This window comes from Tachypleus tridentatus, chromosome 6 (assembly GCF_004210375.1).
Source record: "Tachypleus tridentatus isolate NWPU-2018 chromosome 6, ASM421037v1, whole genome shotgun sequence".
NCBI lineage: Eukaryota > Metazoa > Arthropoda > Merostomata > Xiphosura > Limulidae > Tachypleus > Tachypleus tridentatus.
Genome location: NC_134830.1, coordinates 77,136,095 through 77,157,633, shown reverse-complemented (window position 1 = coordinate 77,157,633; position 21,539 = coordinate 77,136,095). Strand labels below are relative to the sequence as shown.

Below are 21,539 nucleotides of genomic sequence, written 5' to 3'. Positions count from 1 at the left end.
CAACATCAAGTGGTGATCAGTAGACTCACATTAGCTGCTGATAAGATGTATGTTGTTATTTATTATATATGTAAAAACGGCTTGTATTGGTAGAGACAATTCTGTGTAGAGGAACGAACAACGTTTCGACCTTCTTTTGTCATCGTCAGGTTCACAATGACGATGATCAAAGAAAGTCGAAACGTTGTTCATTTCTCTACCTAAAATTTTCGCTACCCATACAAATCGTTTTTACATATATATTTTCCTCTACAAGTGGTTTCTCTCGTCATCACGAGTTCTCACTGTTGTTTACTGATATATTAAACAAATCTCAAAACATAAAATAAAATACACTACCATTAATTGGTATTAATTATCTATTGTTCATTATATCTATTTTAAAAATAATACCTACACAATTTTAATAAATGTCCATAAAACATCTCATTACTTACTAATCAGATTGACAAAAAACAGCTCCTTTGATACTATGAACATTTATAAATTGACATTCTAGACTGAGCGTTCAATGGAATAAAATTTCTTTCAAACAACAAAATACTAAATTTTGAATCTCCAATGCGGCAAAAACTCGGCCGTATCAAAAAGCTTTATTTATAGAAAATTCTATACGGTCGTTTTGTTTGATCAAATGGAGGAATAACTTGAAAAGCGTGACAAGCGGCTCTTTAGTGTTGCCATACTCCAATAAAGAAGCTTGCGATACAAAACCTAAAATCAACAGGGAAGTGGAAAAGCTGTTTTAGACAGGCCATTCTTTGAAGTTCACAATAATATACTTTCAGCTTTTGAACATTGTAAACAACCATTCAAAACTTACGGTTAGCCTGTGTTTATCTTATTTCACCGTATTGATTTATACATGTTCTTTATACATACATGTACATATATATAGAACCTATATCCTCACATATAAAAATAAAAAAAAAACATTTGGAGATCTAATCAGAGACGTGTAATTGCAGTCTTGAATAATCTTGGTTTCTTTGCTATTGCAATTACCGAAACAGACAGCGAGATTTTTTTTATTTCTCCACTATTATATCTTTGAACTATATCACCACATTATATTATTATTGTTCAACAACCAGCAATTTCGGATATTTTATTCAAAACTAACTTAATTATCTGCCGCATAAATGTACGTAGATTACTTAAATTAAACAGAATGGTTTCTTGATTTGAATTTCATTTGATTAAATATACATAATAGCTGAATATTGTTCCTCAACTAAATGATCAAAGTTAAATATATCGGTAAATTATGGTACGTTACTTTATAGCAGTCGTTCGTGCAATCACAAAAGCAAATTGCGCATCACCGTTTTCTGAAAATAAAATTACCTTCAAAATACAATTTTTTAAAGATGTAATCTAAAGTTACTACTTTATATTTCAGTTTGTTAGCTTTTGTTATTTTTATCAGACTCAGTTGTTAAAGTTTTTCTACAACTCATGTTTGATGCAGTTGTTTTAATATCGATACAGAAAAACACATGCGTATTTATATGGCTAAATGCTCTTCGTATTTCATCGCATATAATTTCACTTTATATTTATGTTTAATTATCTTGTCGCCTTTACTGCTGCTATGCAAGTTGTACAATACCTTTAAAATTAATTTTCATGTTCATATATGTATCATGTCGTATATTAACAGTTTGTTTAATTCCATACAATGATCGCTTTTTCAGCCGTAGAGGTGTTATAATATACGGTCAGTCCCAATATTCGTTAGTAAAAGAATACCTTAAGAGTTGACGGAGAGTGATGATTACTAGTTGCCTTCCCTCTAGCCTTTCATTGCTAACTTATGGACGGTTAGGCAAATAGCCTTCGTCTAGCTTTGCACGAAATTCAAAGCAAGCCAAACCATACATAATACAATCTGTATAAATAATACTATATTTTGAAAGTCAGTTTGATCTTTATTAGATAAATCGTAGTTTCTTGTCTTACGTTTCGATAAAAAATATTTTAGTATATACCCAATACTAGTGTTTCTGTGCTTTTAATTGTTATTTATTTATAATTACGAAAGTAAATTGGTTTGGTTTAGTTTAAATTTCGCGCAAAGGTACACGCCGGCTATCTGCGCTAACCGTCCCTTATTTAGCAGTATAAAACTAGAGGGAAGGCAGCTAGTCATCACCTCCCACATCCAACTCTTGAACCACTTTTTTACCAACGAATAGTGGGATTGACCGAACATTATAATGCCCCCACGGCTGAAAGAACGAGCATGTTTGGTGTGACAGGGATTCAAATCCGCGAAATTAAATAATTTTATTATTACGAAGTCTGTTCAATGTTTTTCTGCAAAGATTATTTCCACTAGTCTGTTAATAAAACATAAAGATATCATCTTATAATCAAGATTTGTATATGTACTCACTACAAGTATAATTAAGTGTATAAAATCGGGTAACAGGAATTTTATATGTTGACTTGATACTAGCGCCACCGCTTCACGGATAAGTCGTTAGCTGTTTGGTACTCCTGTAATTCTACTCAAACTGTGGCCGTGAAACATTTCTGCTTCTTCGTCACCTCGATCCACGCTCTCTTATGGAAAAACCGTTATGAACGAAATGTCATAGACAATACTTGAAAGACCAAAACAAAGTCTGCATTTTTATGAATCTCTCTCTCTCTATATATATATATACTTTATTAATCTGTTCACACAAAAATAGGATATTGAAATGAAAATTCAGTTCTTAACTGTTATCTCCACCAGCATTATTTCACTGCTCTGTGAACTAGTCAAAGATAAATATCTACAGTGGAAATGAAGAACAAACAAATGACTTTTTTGCTACCAGAGAGAGAACCAACTCGTCCTATTTCACAGATTGTTCTGACTTTAAGTTTTTTTCTCTTGCTCTCAGTAATCGAAGGTAAGTAACTTAGTGCTTTATAAATTATTTATTCCCACTTTTTCTAGGTTGTAATACTATTGAAAATATTATGCATGTGAAATCGTTGTTTTCAAGTATTCGATCTTATATGAAGATATAAAGCGCCACCTATTTTTTATTTAAAAGAAAGAGAAAGAATGACTTAAAAGATAAATACCAGAATTATTTTATTTCCCGACATTTTAATACTAAAACGAAAGTCGTACTTCAAAATGTAACAGAAAACTTACTCAGTGTTAATAAAATGCCGCCCAGATGTTCAGCGATATCTACAATTCAGAGTTCGATCCCTGGAAGCACAACACTTAAACCCCTTTGTGATTAATAATAAACAAGCATACATGAAAAAGAAGAAACATGATAATGGAGGAAAATTACTCATGATTACTTTAATATATTTACGTACGTTTTTTTTTCCAAGAATACGAAACTCCATGCTACTCTAACAAGGTTTTACGATTTCAAATGGACATAAGAAGAAAAAGTATTGAACCCTTTTGTTGTTGTTATCACCCAGGAGATTTGTGGTGTCGTATGTTATCCTTAAACTTTCGCAATAAAATCTTCAAACAATCAACAGCACATGCATATTCGTATATATGGAATGTATTCAATTATTTTATTGCGAAAGCTACAAACCAGGTGACAGAAATTTTTTTGTACTTTCATTATACTCTAACATTATCACGATGGCCACGTTTTAAATGTTTGAAGGACACCTAAACATTTTTCAGGTATTATAAGGTTTCACAAATTACTGAAATTATCAACCATATGAACTTGTTCCTAAGATAGTTCTTCCATGAAAAGTAACTTTAATGTTTACCTGTAGAACATAGTTGTCACACGTATCTATACATTAGGTAATTATGGATAATTCACATGTCTTAAAAGTTAATAAATGTTTTCAGACATATTGTACAACTTTTCGCACTGTTACTCTGAATTTGAGTATTTTTATTGCAATGTTGTTAAATCGTTGAAACTTAAGATGACTGTTGTTTGTTTGTACGTAAGCACAAAACTATACATCTGGTTACGTGTGCTCTGCCCATAATGCGTATCGACACCCGAATTTTTAGCGTTATATGTTTTGAGAGTTGCCAATGTGTTGGCAGAAACGTGAAACAAAGAGGACTATAATTCATGATATATAAATAAACAATATCGAAAACAGCTGTACACATTTTTGTTCCTGTTCGATTTTTACCATTCAAGTGTTCTTTCTACGTACCTTTGTATAAAGTAACCCATAAATAAAAGCTGTCAGTTAAGTGAACAAAACTACATTTGAAACAATAAACCTTATGTTGGTATATTTCTAATATACAAAACAAACCAAAGATGACACATGGTAGAATAAACTGAAGACTGATGATATATCCATATCATGAAGATAAAAGTACTGTACAGGAGCAATGAAAATGTTATAAGAGCTACAATCAACGAAACGGATACACAGAAATGCTAGTAGGCAAACAGATAGATAGATGTAGAAATAGATAAACAGAAAGATGTTGCTTTGTGATAAACACATAAGAAATTCGAAGTCATGTGAAGATCATCTCAAAGATTCTGTATTATCTTTTTCTAAGAGAACACTTACCCTAACTGTTCTGATACTCTTCTTGTCATGGCTACACACAAATAAACATATACACTGCTGGCTAAAATTTTAAGGCCAATGAACATAAAGAAAAAATGTGTATTTTGCGCTGTTCGTCTCAACCACTTATTTGAGTAGAAGTTTGAAAGATGAAAATAAGAAAAGAGAAAATTAAAAAAAAAAAAACTTTTTTAGCATATAATAGAGAAAATGTGAACACTATGAAACTAGCCTAAATACTACCTGGTCAAAAGTTTAACACCATACTGAAACGAAGGGTTAATCGGTAAACACGTAACGAAATTTAGTCATTTGTGTTCAAGCATTAGCGTTGTCAACATCTCTCACTGACATCTCCTGTGTTACGTTGGGTAAAAACATGGCAAAGGCTAAAAGGTTGACAGGGTTTGAACGTGGCAGAATTGTCGAGCTGCAAAAGCAAGGGCTCTCTCAACGTGCCATCGCTGGTGAGATTGGGCGTAATAAAACTGCTGCTGCAAATTTCTTAAAAGACTCTGAGGGGTACGGAACGAGAATTTCAAGTGGTCGACCCAAGAAAATTTCGCCGGCGTTGAGCAGGTGGATTCGATGAGTTGTCCGGCAAGACACCAGCCGACGACCGTCATATCAGATTAAGGCCCTTACGGACGCAGAATGTAGCTCAAGAACAATAAGACGGCATCTACGAGAGAAAGGCTTTAAAAACCGCAAATGACTACAAAAGCCACGCCTCCTTCCGCACCACGAAACAGCTCGGTTAAATTTTGCTGAAAAGCACCAAACAAGGAACGCAGAAAAGTGGATGAAGGTTTTGTTCTCTGATGAGAAAAAATTTAACCTGGATGGTCCAGATGGCGTCCAACGTTACTGGCACGATAATGATATCCCACCGGAGACATTTTCTACACGACACAGTGGAGGAAATTCCATCATGATCTAGGGTGCTTTCTCCTTCCATGGAACAATGGAGTTTCCGGTTATGCAGAGGCGTCAAACAGCAACTGGCTACCTTGGCATGTTGGAGAGAGCATCCTTATTGACTGAAGACCCTCGCTTGTGTTGAAATGACTGGATCTTTCTGCAGGACAACGCTGCAATCCACAATGCCCGCAGGACAAAGAACTTCTTTCATGGCGAATAACCTGATTCATTTGGACCATTCAGCATGTTCGCCCGAACTGAACCCCATTGAAAATGTTTTGGGGTGGATGGCAAGGGAAGTCTATAGAAATTTACGTCAATTCCAAACAGTTTATGATCTTCGTACAACCATCTTTACCACTTGGAGTAACATTCCAGCCAGTCTTCTGCAAACGTTTATATCGACCATGCCAAAGCAAATATTTGCAGTTATTCCCAATGATGGCCGTGCAACTCACTACTGAGACATTTCCTACCCTGTTTAAGACTTCTTTTTGGTATTGTCTTAAACTTTTGTGCAGCTACTATCTAGGCTAATTTCATAGTGTTCACATATTCTCTATTAAATGCTAATAATTTTTTCCCTTTACTTATTTTCATCTTCCGAAGCTCTACTCAAATAAGTGGTTGGGTCTAACAACGCAAAATGCATATTTTTCTTTATGTTCATTGGCCTTAAAATTTTGGCCAGCAGTATATATACTTTGTTCTGATAATTTTATGTCTTGCTGGAAAGGTTTCTCAATATAATTAAACATCCTGTAACAATTAAACAAATGACTGTATCCACTTAGAAACGTGCCTTTATTCGTTGCTTTTGGGGTTGCATTATTTTTCACAATGTTTTTTTCCCAGTGGGTCAGCAGTAGGTTTCGCATTTGAAATGCTAAAATTTCGTATTTTATTATCCTTAGTGAACATAAAGCAGATATTTAGGCCCAGCATGGCCATATGGACTTGGGCGTTCGACTCGTAATTTAAGAGTCGCGGGTTCGAGTCCCCGTCATACCAAATATTTTAGCCCTTTCAGCCGTGGGGGCGTTATAATGTGACGGTCAATCCAATTATTCGTTGGTAAAAGAGTAGCCCAAGAGTTGGTGGTGGGTGGTGATGACTAGTTGCCTTCCCTCTAGTCTTACACTGTTAAATTAGGGACGGCTAGCGCAGATAACGCTCTTATAGCTTTGCGCGAAATAAAAAAAACAAAAGCGGACATTTAGCTTATAGAGTGGTTTTGCGCTAAAACAAACCAGCTCAGAAAGCTGACAAAAGTACTTTAAGATAATAATCAAATACAAATAGTTTGAAAAAGATCCAATACAAGCCAAATAAACTACAACGCTCACTTACTTTGTTTAAGGCAAGATATAACAAACATTTAAGACCAAACATACAAAAAGTCTACATTATCATAGAGACATCTAGCGGCATTGACTTTCATTCATAAAACGTTTCACTCAACAAACATTAAAACAGAAGTTAATTAAAAACAAAGAAAATTCAAGTGATAAAGCCACTAATATAAAGATAAAATAATACAAAATTGCTATGAAAAGACCAGTTAAAGATTAAATTGGAAATTTATTCTCATAAAGGAGATGTTAAATTCTTTAACAAATAATTATTACAATGTGTATTTTTGTAATCGATCCAGTAACACTAGGAAAGTGAACACTAAATTTAATTATTCTCGGTAAACTAAAATTTTAAACCTCGAACAACTAACATAAACTAGAGAAAAAAAAGAATTCTCACACAGTAAAGCCATTCGAGTACAGTTCTGTAAATTCGAAATCCATTATTAAGTCCAGTTGCTATAAACCCTCTCTCCATACTTACTAATTTGTTTACTAAAATCCAACAGATGAAGATGGATGCTATTGATTAGCCATCTTCCCTCAAGACTATTAATTTATCTTTGTGTATGTGTACGTGAATATTCTGAACAAAAAAATTAACTTGGTGTTTATGTAAATTGATATGACCCACACAATGTTATACACTTCCAAAATATAATATTACAAATGGAATAATTCTCTTGTGAACGCTTATATCATAAAGCCATTTATTTTACAAATAAAATCCATTTTCTTCTCTATATCTCCATGTATCTCAGAACAGTTCGTATGGGCATTAACACTTTTAGTGATAAAGAGAGAACAACGTTTCGACCTTTAAGGTTAAGAAAGAAAGAGTTTGAATGTGACCGTTGCCTGACACATGCCTTATGGACGAGAGCATAAACGGGTATGGGATTGTAGAGGGCGTTGCAAGGTGGATGTTAGGTTATTAATTGGTACAGGTATAAAGGTGTCCCTTCATATTGGTTTAATGTTGATTTTAGTTGTTGTATAAGTACAGCTTCTTTGATTTTGCGTTTATTTATATTTGTTTCCCTACTTAATATGTAAATGTTTTATATGGTTATGTTGTGTTTATTTGATTTGCAGTGTTCAAAAACGTGTTAAGGTGTTTTTTTGTTCTTTGAATCTAGTTTCCATTTTTCTGCTTGTTTCTCCAATATAGAAGTCATGCATTGTCTCTCATAAAGCCTGCCATGGCCTAGCGCGTTAAGGCGTGCGCTTTGTAATCTGAGGGTCGCGGGTTCGCGCCCGAGTCGCGCCAAACATGCTCGCCCTTTCAGCCGTGAGGGCGTTATAATGTGACGGTCAATCCCACTATTCGTTGGTAAAAGAGTAGCCCAAGAGTGGTGATAGGTAGTGATGACTTAACTGCATTCCATCTAGTCTTACACTGCTAAATTAGGGACGGCTAGCACAGATAGCCCTCGAGTAGCTTTGTGCAAATTTCAAAAACAAACAAGTCTTTCATAAATTATGTTGGTGTTGTGTTTGTCAGCGTAGGTTTTACATAGTATGGTGTTTACTGGAATGTTGTGTTTTGTTATAAGTTTTTTTTCCAAATGTTGGTTATTTCTCGCTGATGTCGGGAACCTATGGTATGCAGCAGTGTAAAATTTTGTAGTTTGTTGTATCTTGGGATTTTTTGTTGTTAGTCTAGCTGTGTGCGTATAATTTGTTTCCACAGTTTTGGAGGAAATTTGTTGATGTTAATAAAGTGTTGTTTTATTTTGTTAATTTCATCGTTAATTTTATCGGGTGAACATAGTTTTGTGGCTGTGTTTATTTGGTTTCTTAATATGTTGAGTTTTGTTTTGTTTCATGTGCTGAGTCCCAGGAAATGTATAATCCAGTATTGGAAATTTTTCTGCGGATTTCTGTTTTGAGTTGTGTATCAGTACTAGTGATATTGAGGTTGAGAAGTTGTATTTGGTTAGTTTTCTCCTGTTCACAGACAAACTTAATCTTGGGGTGTATCGAGTTATTGTGATTTAAAAAACTAAGTGTGTGCTCTGTAGATGTGAATCCAGCAACTGTATCATCAACATACCTGTACCAGTATAGTGGTGAGTGTAAGGCTGAATTGATCGCTTGAGACTCAGTCTGTGTCATAAAAATGTTGGCTATAACTGGTGACACGGGATTCCCCATACTTGGGCCATTTATTTGTAGGTAGTTTTGGTTATTCAACATAAAGTTAGTTTTTGGTGGTAATGAATTCTATAAGAGTTGCTAATTGGTTGCTGGTGATGTGTATCAATGGGTTGGGGTTTTGGATATAAAATTCTAAAGCTATCTTGCAGATTTCAGTTGTTGGAACTTCTGTGAAGTGGTAGATTACACCAAAACTGGCATCTAAGGCTTTATGATTAAGTTGATTAAGAATATATTTAAAGTTAAATTACTCTCGTCCCTAAGACATGTGTCCGGCAACGGTCACATTCAAACTCTCTCTTTCTTAACCTGAAGATAACCTAGAAAGTTCGAAACGTTGTTCTCTTCTTATCAATAAAAGTGTTAATACCCATACCACCCGTCCTGAAATACATTTTTTTTAAAGTGAGTTTCTCGTCATCAAAGACAATGTAGTTATAAGAGTTGACAGTTATTAAGCGTTCCTAATTTATATATCCGCTTCGTAAAATTAATTGAATCCTCATACCATTGAACAACTTATAACGTCCTTTTGTAAATAATTTCAGTTCTTACCATTAGCCTTTTATCTATAACAAAAATTGAAAGGTAAAATATAGATAATTTTACTTAAGCGGGAATGTTTAATTTACCTATACTCTGATGTTAAAGGATATCTGCAGAAATGTTTTATACAACAACACTGGATACTGAGAAATAATAATGGCATATTAATTTCAAATATACATAAAAGCTATAAGTTTGTTTTTTTCGAATTTCATAGAAGCTTTGTTTGTTTGTTTGTTTGTTTTGGAATTTCGCACAAAGCTACTCGAGGGCTATCTGTGCTAGCCGTCCCTAATTTAGCAGTGTAAAACTAGAGGGAAGGCAGCTAGTCATCACCACCCACCGCCAACTCTTGGGCTACTCTTTTACCAACGAATAGTGGGATTGACCATCACATTATAACGCCTCCACGGCTGAAAGGGCGAGCATGTTTGGTGCGACAGAGATTCGATCCGACTACTCTCGGACTACCAGTCGAGTACCTAAAATACCGTGCCATGCCGAGCCTGAAAGTTATAAGAATTGTCATAAAAAATGTAATAAACTCCAATCACTAGAGATTCTAAAATCAAGAGATCAAATCTGTTAAAATGCTGTGTTAGCTAGATAGATTTTAATATTTCTGAAAAATGTTTACGTTTAAAAATTAATACAAATAATTTCAGAATGTTTAGCAATTTGACAATATCCCTAATGAAATGTAAAGTAATAAAATAATATTTATATTATTCTCGTTAGAAAAATATTTTAATATTATATAATAATTATTTCAGTACGATTTTTAAGACATTGTTGATAACTTCATAGAATATTTTTTATAAAAAATGTCAGTTTTATTGTAGAATAAAAAACAAATGAATAAATATTGTTTCCTCTAGACTCCTAAAAAACTTATTGTATTATAAACTCATATATGATACTTTATGACCTTATAAGCGGCAATTTTAACTGTTTCTCTCTTCACTCCCCTTTCTTTAACATACAAAAACTCATATAAAAATGTTTCTGGATATTGGCCAGTTTAGAGTGTTTTCAAAATAAACCCTGAATAGTTGAATTTGTTTATTTACTTATTCATAGTACTGTATCGAAAACGACCTACATATTTTAATATGTTTTAATTTATTGGCGGCACTTTGTCAAGAATGACCTACGTATTTAAACGTGTTTTTATCTCCCATTTTTATTGACATTTACTTTCACATCATAAAACAGCAATAATATAGTTTTCATTTAGCTTACACTTAGAAATTCCTGACTCGACAGTCTACGTTATTGACACGTTTATCTACCTTTTTTGTCAATAACATTGTTTCAGAATTCCTACATCAAAAAAAAATCGTTTATTTGTTTCTTACTAAAAACAAAACTACAGAAAGGGCCATCTGTACTCTGCCTTTCTCGGATATCGAAATACAAATTTTAACACTAAACCACCAGGGGACAAAGCAACCAGTATCAATTATGCAAGGAGTAATGAACATCCCATGGTCTTTGCAATGACAGCTAAAAATCTGGATTGTTTCTCCTAATATTAACTTTCAATTTCACCTTTTCATCAATTGGAATTTCTAATACCTGTGTACATATAGAGACATTTATAAGTTTAATTCACTTGTAGTAATACAAATACTTAAGATGTTATTAAAAATTCTAAACTAAATATTCCTTTGGCTTGCACTTTACGACTGGTCAATAATAAGCTCATTGATTATTTACTTGAAATTGTACTATAATCAGTTTATGTTTCATTATTTAAATAATAGTAGATTTGTAGATATAGTAGATTTAATGTCATATCTTCGGTTTAATTTCAAAACACGATTCGTTTTTTGTTTGTTTGTTATCCAAGGAGTTATCAAATGTGGCCAGCCATTTTATAACATTCACCGATCTTCCACTTCTTAAAGACATTACTCCAGTAGAATTAAGAATGGTCAAGTTATTTTAAATGTTTCGAGCATCCATATTATAATAATGAGTTCAATATAACTAATGTATTCTGAAGTTTTTGAATCTCTTATCTTATAGCATCACGGCTCCATCTTAATATATAGTAAATTTTGACTTTATAAACCTTCATCTAACAAAGCTTCATAGCACTTAAACGCAAATTATTTTGTGATTAACCTACTACTAATACTAGTAGTAGTACTGAATAAGTTCTCTCTGTAATTTTAAGAACAAAAATATACTTGTAACTACATACATATATATTATTATATACAAGAAAGTAGCAAGGTTTATTGAAAAACAGTAATCTATAAGAATTTTTTTCCTGAAAGGATAGTTCATAATATTCACTCACTAATTTACATTCTCATATTGCTTGTTCGTGCTTCTTCTATCGCAGAGCTATACAATGGACTGTCTGTGCTCTTTCCACTGTGTGGAATCGAGCTCAGAATTTTATCGTACACTTACTGCATACACATACAGGACAGTGTATTGCTATGGTTTTCTCAAAATTAATTTTAACTTAGAGACTTAACGAAAATTTCAGTCACATGTGGTAGAACGTTTTGATTTTCTGAGTTTAAAAATGATTCCTTTCTTCCTTATCTGTCATTAATAACATACAATAATTTGTGAAGACGTATATAGTGTCGAACAACTTTATATTAATGATGCATGTATAATGAAGCGTACGTGTGTCATTACATTATAAACTTTTGCGTTAGCATTTTAAATATCGTGATATTCTTCTAGTTGTAACAAATGATTTTCTGAAGACTAATTATTCAAAAAGTTTAGCTCAGGAAATTAAAAGAAATCGATTACGCTTTACTTTACAAATTACTCGAGAAAGATTATCTAATTTTATGAGACGATGCATATGATTAACTTCCGGCCATTGTTTCGAATGAGTTTCGCAATCAACACAGAAGAACACGAAGTCTGTTAAATTAAAATACAGCCATTAATGAACAAAGTAATAATATGAAATAATTTTGATCAATTTCTACGAATATATTTTTAGTTGAATTACCAAACAGCGTGTCCTGCAATGATAGATAAGATAGATATGTGATATAAAGTGTTTTTTCTTCACTTTTTTATTTTATACATAGCTTTAGATATGCATAAGGATGAAACAAGTGCTATACATTTATTAGCAAATTTTGATAATGGATTGAATATATGCATATAATTTTTTATAGAATTCTAATGAACCTGAAAATACTATACTGTCTGTTCTGTGTACTTTGCAAAGAGCATTCTCCTCAAAATTTAATCGCTATTATAAAGGTATCAATCAAGAACAAGCCCTGCATCTCAAATACTTCCCATCGCAAAAAGAGTATGGTTGTGTCTTTAAAATGTTATTACATAATTAAGCAAAAAGATTAACGAAACAAATATTTCTTCTGGTTGAATTGGTCCACGCGTATCATAGTGAAACCAAGAGTCCGCGATTGGCGTCCTGTTAACACAAAATTACGCTACAGGCTTTAGAGTCATAAATGCGTTATAAGAGTGACGGTTAAATTCCAGTGTTCAGTTAGAGGTGTTCAAAGGTTGGTGGTAAGCTTGGTTGGTTAATACCATTCTATTTGATTATTTAACTCAAAATTAGGGACAGCTTTCACAAACAGCCCATGAATATCTTTTTTTGCGAATATCTGAAACGAACAAACGTGAAGAGAAATATCCACACAAATCTTTACGTGTATTTTATAAAATAAAATGTGAACAAAATAAAATGGCAGAAAAATGTCGAAAACAACAATTTTGCGCAAATATTTTCACAAAAATTAAATTTCAATATTGGCAAATAAATGAATAACCCAGAAGTATCTCACTTTTATTAGTTTAACAATTTGTTTGTTTATATCAGGTTTACTGCGGTCAGTCATTCATAAAATGATAACAAATTACAATATTTAAGCTTTGACAAGGCCTTATACTGCAACATAATATATCTCAGTCTATCTTCGATAACGACTGAACATTACATAAAACAATACCGAATTATTTGTTTCAACAACAACTGAACGCTACATAACAAACATACGAAATGTTCTGCAATAACAACGGCGTGAATATAAGATAACGCAACACAGAACAGCTTATTTCAACGACATAACGCTGCATAGAAAACGTATGGAGTGTCTCAATCCCAAACCGACTAGACACTATCATAACACAATTACGAAATATCTTACTACAGCACTGAATGCACACCAAATAACACAATACAACAAGTCCGAAATCAGAAACGACCCAGTCCTATGTACCAAATGTATAAAATGTTTCATTTCAACAACGACTGAATACTGTATGATACTCATGCGGAACACCTTATTACCGCTACAACTGAACGCTATCTAACACCATTCTGAAATTCTTACATCAATAACGATATCACACAGCAGAAATGCTTCATCTCAATAATACATACAATGTTACATAGCACATACATAGAATATTTTATTATAACAACGGCTTAACGCTACAAAACACAAACGGAATCCCTCACTACTTCAATAACTGCACGCTACATGACGTACATACTGACGGTCTTTCGGCAACCACTAAACTCTACGTAATATAATACTGGAAAGTCTCACGTCAATAATAACTGAATGCTACATAATACAGTAAGGAAACTCTCAAATCAAAACGACCAAACGCTGTTTAACATACATAAGAAATGAACATCACATAACACACACACTGAAAGTTACATTACAATCACGACTAACCGCTGCATAACACACTTATTAGAACAACGACTTAACGCAATACAATACGATAAAAAATTATTCAATTCAACCACAGTTTAACATTACATAAAATACAGAAGGTCTCACAGCAACAATGACCAAATGCAAAGCAACACCCACGGAATACTTAATTTCAACAACGACTGAACGCTACATAACACACATATAGAACGCCTTAATATATGATCAAATGATTACTATATAATACACGAAATGCTTCATTTCAAGAACGACTGTACGCTACATACGTATCGTTTAATTTCGAATGCTACATAATGCGATACGGAATGCCAAAATCTGAAATAATTTTTCTAGCAAGTCTTTGCCTGAAATTTCTGGTCTTTGGAGAAAAAACATAATTTATCTTTCCTCATTAAGAAAGTTATATCCAATAGCAAGGAGGATATATTTAAGACAACAACATTATATTACTCTTCTTACATCATTTTCTTATCATTGCTAAACCCTCTTATCATCATATCATCTTGAATTACGATTTCATAACACCAGTGTTAATCAAATTTATCATTACAAAATATTTGCTTTATATATATTTTTAAGATACGTTTTTATTATATAAATATATACGTACAAATTATAAACGCTTTATAAATTTATTCTAGACAGCATCCAGTGTTCTTTATATTGTTTTTACTGAGCAAAAATACATAATACCTCATTAAGTATTTTATATGGAAATTATAATTTTTCTACATTTTCTTTTGATAGTGGTCTATTGTTTTAGTAAAACTGTTTAGTGATTATATAGTAAAAGTTGTTTGTGTTAACGTTTTACTCTACGAAAGGAGTTGGCCGAATCAATGATAAATGAATAATTTGTTTATGGAAACTACCAAGTTTGTTAACACACCATAGGAAAGTGTTTCTATTCCAAAATTGAATCTTTACTGGTTTAGAAGCTTTCGACATTCCGGTAGATTTAAAATAAGTATTGAATGAAAATATATGAAGTTTAACTAACCAAAAATAACATCGCAACCTAAATTTATGTAAAATGTAAATAAGTAAAATCATTTTATTAGCTCATATCATATACAACTTCCCTGCTAGTACAGCGATAAATCTACGGATTTACAACGCTAAAACCAAGGGTTCGATTCCCCTCGGTGGACAGATAGCCCATGTGGCTTTACTATAAGAAAACACACACATACACAAACATAAACAAAAGTGCTAGACAAAAATATTACGTTAGTGTTAGCTAGAAGCTATAAAATTTAAAGTTAAAACAACAATTACAATTATAATAAATAAATAGAAACAACGTTTTCTATTCAAACAATTTGAAACTTTGTTGGTGATATTAACTTTGTTTGTTTGTATTTAGGCGTAAAGTTACACAATGGACTATATGCGCTGTGCACACAGATGGTATCGAACTCCTATATTTAGTGTTATAAGTCCTCTTGCTAACCAGTAAACTTAGTTTGTTTGAGTTCAAAAATGCACAGACAATCAGAAATATAACTAGATATTCAAATGCAGTATGGATATACTTGAAACTAATAAGTATTTAAAGAAGGGTGGGAATTGATAAACGTTTGGATAAGTAGATCTATCTGCACTTTTATGCCAAGGTAGGCACATACGTAACCTTATCGTGATTTCAAGTGACATTTATAAATAAACGCAATTCTTGTTTTTTTTATTCGTAACAAGTACTACAAATACTTTACATATCAAACTGCTAGAATGAAAACGTAAAGAATGTCATCGTTGAAATGCTTTTAACATGGAAGTGTTAAGTTCCATTCACCTTAAAACCACATAAATGTCTTATGTATCATAAATTGCCAGAAAGCTATTTTCATAAGATTTTCTTTCACAATAATATTTTCTCATACAAAATACTTCAGAGGTTTTAAGTCAGAGACTACAATTTTCTTCTATCGTTAGACATTCAAAGGTGAAAAATAAAAAAGTATAATAATTTCAGCAGTCTCTAGTTTCAGTTTTTCGTTATCAAGCAACTCTTCGCATTTAGGAATTAAAACACTTGTAATCTTATTTTCATGGGAAAATACTCTTAATTTTTTAAAGGTTTGTTAACAAGCTGCTAAAACAAGAGAAAGAACCTGCTAAGTGGTGCTTTAAGAGTTCTGGTTAAGTAGGCAACGTTGATACCTATTAAACAGTGTAAAATTCCAAATGCTTGAAGAAAAGCAAAGTTAGTAAAGGTTGACGCTTAAAAGACATTATAATATGTCTTTATTTGAGCTGCATTTTAGATATTAATTTTTTTTTCAGAATAATACTTGTTCTATAGTATACGTCATTCACTACAGTGACAATTTTTGTTAAAAAACATACCCTTCATTTGCAGGGTAAATCTCACTATTGTAAATCTAGACAACACCAGTGTTTATTTTGTTGTTGGGCCCGACATGGCAGTCTAGTTAGGGCGCTCGACTGGTAATCAGAGTGGTGCGGGTTCGAATCCCATTACACTAAACATGCTCGCCTTTTCAGCCGTTAGGGCGTTATAATGTTTCGGCCAATCCCACTATTCGTTGGTAAAAGAGTAGCCCAACAGTTGGCGGTGGATGATGATAACTAGCTGTCTTCCCTATAGTCTTCCATTGCTAAATTAGGGACAGCTCTCGTGTATCTTTGCGCGATAACCAAACTTCTAACATTAGGAATTATACTAATGATACAATTTAATTATTATAAATTTGTAAATGTTATTTTTACCCTTTATTATGGACAAAATAAAGACATAAATTATATAAATATTCAACTTTAGCAACTATCATACAACATATACCAGCTATTTATCTCCAAACACCATTGGTACGTTCAATAACTTCATTTGGCTTTTTTATGCTGAGTATACAAGTCACATACGAAACTGAACACTGGCATTCTACTGCTTTTTAGTAGAAAAGGCCACGTACGTCATATGTCCTGAAATTTTAGCCAAGATATGATATTTCTTTTTTAATCTCCAATCGACCTAACTCTGGATACGTACAGACAGTTATAAGCCTTTAAACTTACCGCTGAGCCACCGGGAAATCAGATTGATGGATGATTCTCTAAATTATTGAATACAACCTAGTCTCAATAAATATTATTTGTTTTCTCATCCTTACTGGTTGATGTTAAACATCATCAAAAATAATTTTAAAAAAGTGATTGTTAGAATGCGAATTCCGTATGCTTTCTTCACTATAATTAGCTTTGCATCTACTATTAACCAAACGTAAATTTACTATATTTATAGATACAGAAGTTTTGTTTATATGAGTCAGTAAAGCTCAATTACATATTTAATATTTCTAATACTTTGGATCATTTATCAAGTTTAAATATCCATTTTAAAGCTTGCAGACATTCCTAAATACGATTTATTTCTATCACGAGCTTGTAACAGATTCCATAGAATAAATAAATTAGACATACGAGTGTAATTTATTGCCACTTAAATTACATTTAAGAAAAAAAATCATGAAATTTGAGATAAAATAATTGTACAAAGAGACGATTCGTGAAATAACTATGACATTGGTTGTTTTAAGAAAAAACTAAATAATATTAGAAAAAAATTTGTTTTTTTAATTTCGCGCAAAGCTACTCGAGGTCTATCTGCGCTAGCCGTCCATAATTTAGCAGTGTAAGACTAGAGGGAAGGCAGCTGGTCATCACCACCCATCACCAACTCTTGGGTTACTCTTTTACCAACAAATAGTGGGATTGACCATCGCATTATAATGCCCTCATGGTTGAAAGGGCGAGCATGTTTGGTGCGACGGAGATTTGAACCCGCGACCCTCAAATTACGAGTCGAACGACTTAACCCACCTGACCATTCCAGGCCTATTAGAGAAAATGGAACAAATGTTCCAGTAATAAAAACATATATCGTTACCTGTCTCGCATCCAACTCCCAAAATTTATATAAAATTATCATAAATAGAACAGGTTAAAGGAATGCGAGACATTACCTCATTTTTTTTCTTCATGGTTTTCCCATGTGTCGAAATTATGAACTATATATTTTAAAACCCAAAAAAGAAATTGTTCTATATAAATAATTAAGAAAAATATCTTTTAGGTAAACATAAAAATTCGATAATTGTAAAGTATCTTCCACACACTCTATTCAAATAATTCATTTACCCAAATAATATATTACATCCACTTTTGCTTATGCTCTTCTGTTACACGTGAATATATACTCTTCAAAAATAGAAACGCAAAAGGCAAAATATGAGACAAATTGTTAACAAGTTTATTCTGGTAGTTCTGTATAACATGTGTGAAACTTTGCACGTTCACTGCTGAACATCCAAAGGCTTCAAAGGCGAAGTCCACGCTCACTAGGTAAAGTTTAACGTCACTCAACGTCAATAACGAGTATGGCCCCCGTGAGCATCAATAACTGCTTGGCATCTCCTGCCCATGGAAGCGATGAGATGACGAATCACATTCTGTTGAATGGCTGTCCACTCAGCCTGCAAAGCTGCTGCAAGCTGAGGTAGAGTCTGCGGTTGAGGTTGTCGCCGTCGCAGACGTCGGTCCAACTCGTCCCAAAGATGTTCGATGGGGTTTAAATCTGGTGACCTGGAGGGCCATGGAAGAACGTTGATGTTGTGGTGTCTCAAGAAGACAGTGGTGAGTCGGGCTGTGTGAGGACGAGCGTTGTCATGTTGAAAAACGTCGTTGACGTTCACCATGATGGGTTGCACATGGGGCCTAAAAATCTCGTCGACGTATCGTTGAGCCGTAAGATTCCCTCGAATGTGCAAAAGGCCCACATCATGACGCTGCCACCACCAAATCTGTCAACATCCTGCACACAGTTTGCTGCAAAACGTTCACCTCGGCGACGGTAAACACGGGTCCTTCCATCCTGCATACGAAGCCTAGAACGTGATTCATCGCTGAACCAAACATGCCTCCATCGTTGATGAGGCCATACCCGATGTGCCCAAGTTCACTGCAGCCGTGCTTGACGATGTTGCTGGGTGAGGATGACGCTTCTGACTGGACGTCGAGTTCGGATTCCTGCATCTCGTAGACGGTTGCGTACGGTCTGATCGGAAATCCTACACAGCCCTGGTATGGTTGAGACAGTAGACGTCGCAGTGGTGGTCTTATCCCGAAGGTGACGTAACCGGATGTTGCGATCTTGTGCGGGCGTGGTCACACGAGGTCTGCCAGATCGTGGACGGTCACGAGTTGATCCATGTTGTTGGTGACGATTCCATAGCCTTGTGATGGCTACGGCAACATCTGATCGAGATTCGCCTGCTTTCCAAGCGACCAATGGCGTTGTTGCGTTGTGCTTCAATCAGTCTTGGCGTAACTGTATTGCGTGTCGGTGGCTTAACACTGAGCTATTGAAACCGAGAACCCGTCACTTTTATAGGGATTTTGCACATGTTGCACTTGCAGAACATGCAGATCTCTCAAACAAATGCATTGGACACGCATGCGTTTTGGCGAAAAATCCGATGTTTCCTCCGTTTTCAAAGTGCACAACTTTTATTGTCATTTTGGTCTGACAATCAGTGCCTTAACACGTGTAACATCACATACTCTGAGCTTGTAACGTTATTACATATATTTCTCTTTAAAATAACAAAAATATCCCTTTTGCGTTTCTTGTTTTGAAGAGTATATATATACCATAGTATAGCTTGATTTTTTGTAGCATTTTATGCAACACTACCCGAGAGATATCTGGTCAACATCACCCAACACCAACTCTTAGGATACGCTTTTGCACAGGAAATGTTATTGACCGTCACATTACAATGCTTTAACTGCTGAAAACGCAAGCATGTTCAATAATGGAATTCGAACCTGCGGATAGTAGATTGCAAGTCTATTTCCTTACCACCAAACCATAAATATTTGAAATAATCCTAGAAATACACATGTGATACACATCCAGGAATCGCAATAATTGCATCTAATTAGTCAATCTATCATAATGACATTAATAGTGCAAATAAAAACAGATAAGTTGCACAATGCACTTTATTTCGTTTTATTTTCTGCTTGATTCAAGTGTCCATATTACTCTCTATAATTCAAAAAAGTTATGTAACTGCTACCTGACCTTCTCAGTTTCCATATAAGTCCACATATACTCAATACCTTTGTACAACTTAAACACTTGTTGCTAATGTTCTCGACCTCTGTCTTTCAGGTATCACTTCACGACATATGATGCATGCTTTCGATCACTGTCTTACTAAAAGATTGAACTTTACCTGACAGATCTTGTTCTTGATAAAATAAGAAGAAAAATTTGGTTACATCTGTCTACATCAATTTTAAGATAGTCAATAGCATCGGATGTGATGCAGTCCCAAATGTTTTGCCCCCCAACAACATGCTTCACTATGGATATTGTATTGACTATCAATCCATTCCATTCGCTGTCATTAATCCAGTTATTGCTGACTGTGGTCTAACAATTTGAATTTAGATTCATCTGAGTAAATTTACCTACCTCTGGCTTTACCCATCCTATTATCTCAACTTCTATTCTTAGTTCAGCCTTTTGCTTTGGGCATTTCTTCTTAGCCTTGGTGATTTTGTCTGTTACACTACCATTGTAGCTACTTCTTGCTCCTGTGTATGTTACTGTTCAGAAGACAGTATTCACGTTCAGCTAAAGCTGAGGTAAGATCTCTATTGGATTATCCTGTACCACCTAAATATCGCATTCTGTGTTACTTAAAGTCATGTCTAAAGTATCTGGCTTCCTACTCCCATCACTTCTATTATCGACGTAATTAATTTCGCGTACTGTCTTCAGAGTTTTCATATAACTTCCATAACTTTTGCATGGAGTGGCTGGCCATTGCCAGACAAAATGTTGATTTTGACAAGTTTTTTCTACAAGCATTTCTATCATGAGAACCATGAGTGCAATCTCTTTATTAATATTGAGAGTAATATGGTTATCTCTACTTTTATATAGATTGTTTAGCGTAGCACTGTTTGGTTGTTTGGGTAGCAGCCATCAAGACATGAAAGTACTCTGGTGCAATAACGGAGGTGAAGTTCGATAATATTTGCATTTTATCCCAATGTATTAACTGTTTCCGTAAGTGTTTCCATTATTTAAAAAAATAGCAAGTAGTTGTTCAGCTAATAGTCAATCTGCTGACGAATTACAACAGAAAAATCAAGTTATTCAAAAGATCTACATATCTACATGTGAATATCCTATTGGCCTAAAATATTTAAATAGTTATGATTCCGTCAGTTAAATTAAGCATTCTTGTATTGGTAAATATGAAACAAGAAACCACATTGG

The 21,539-nt window shown here is 33.9% G+C and overlaps 1 protein-coding gene across 2 annotated transcripts in view; it reads left to right on the top strand.

Annotated features, from left to right (window-relative positions):
- The first annotated feature begins 2,532 nt into the window (after positions 1 to 2,532).
- Positions 2,533 to 21,539, top strand: part of LOC143252850 (cell adhesion molecule Dscam1-like) — a 133,906-nt gene continuing 114,899 nt past the window's right edge. For both annotated transcript variants that reach the window (XM_076505622.1, XM_076505621.1), the window contains exon 1: positions 2,533 to 2,903. In XM_076505622.1, the coding sequence (XP_076361737.1) occupies positions 2,795 to 2,903 (109 nt within the window). In that variant the 5' untranslated portion in view covers positions 2,533 to 2,794. The remainder of the gene's footprint in view (positions 2,904 to 21,539) is intronic.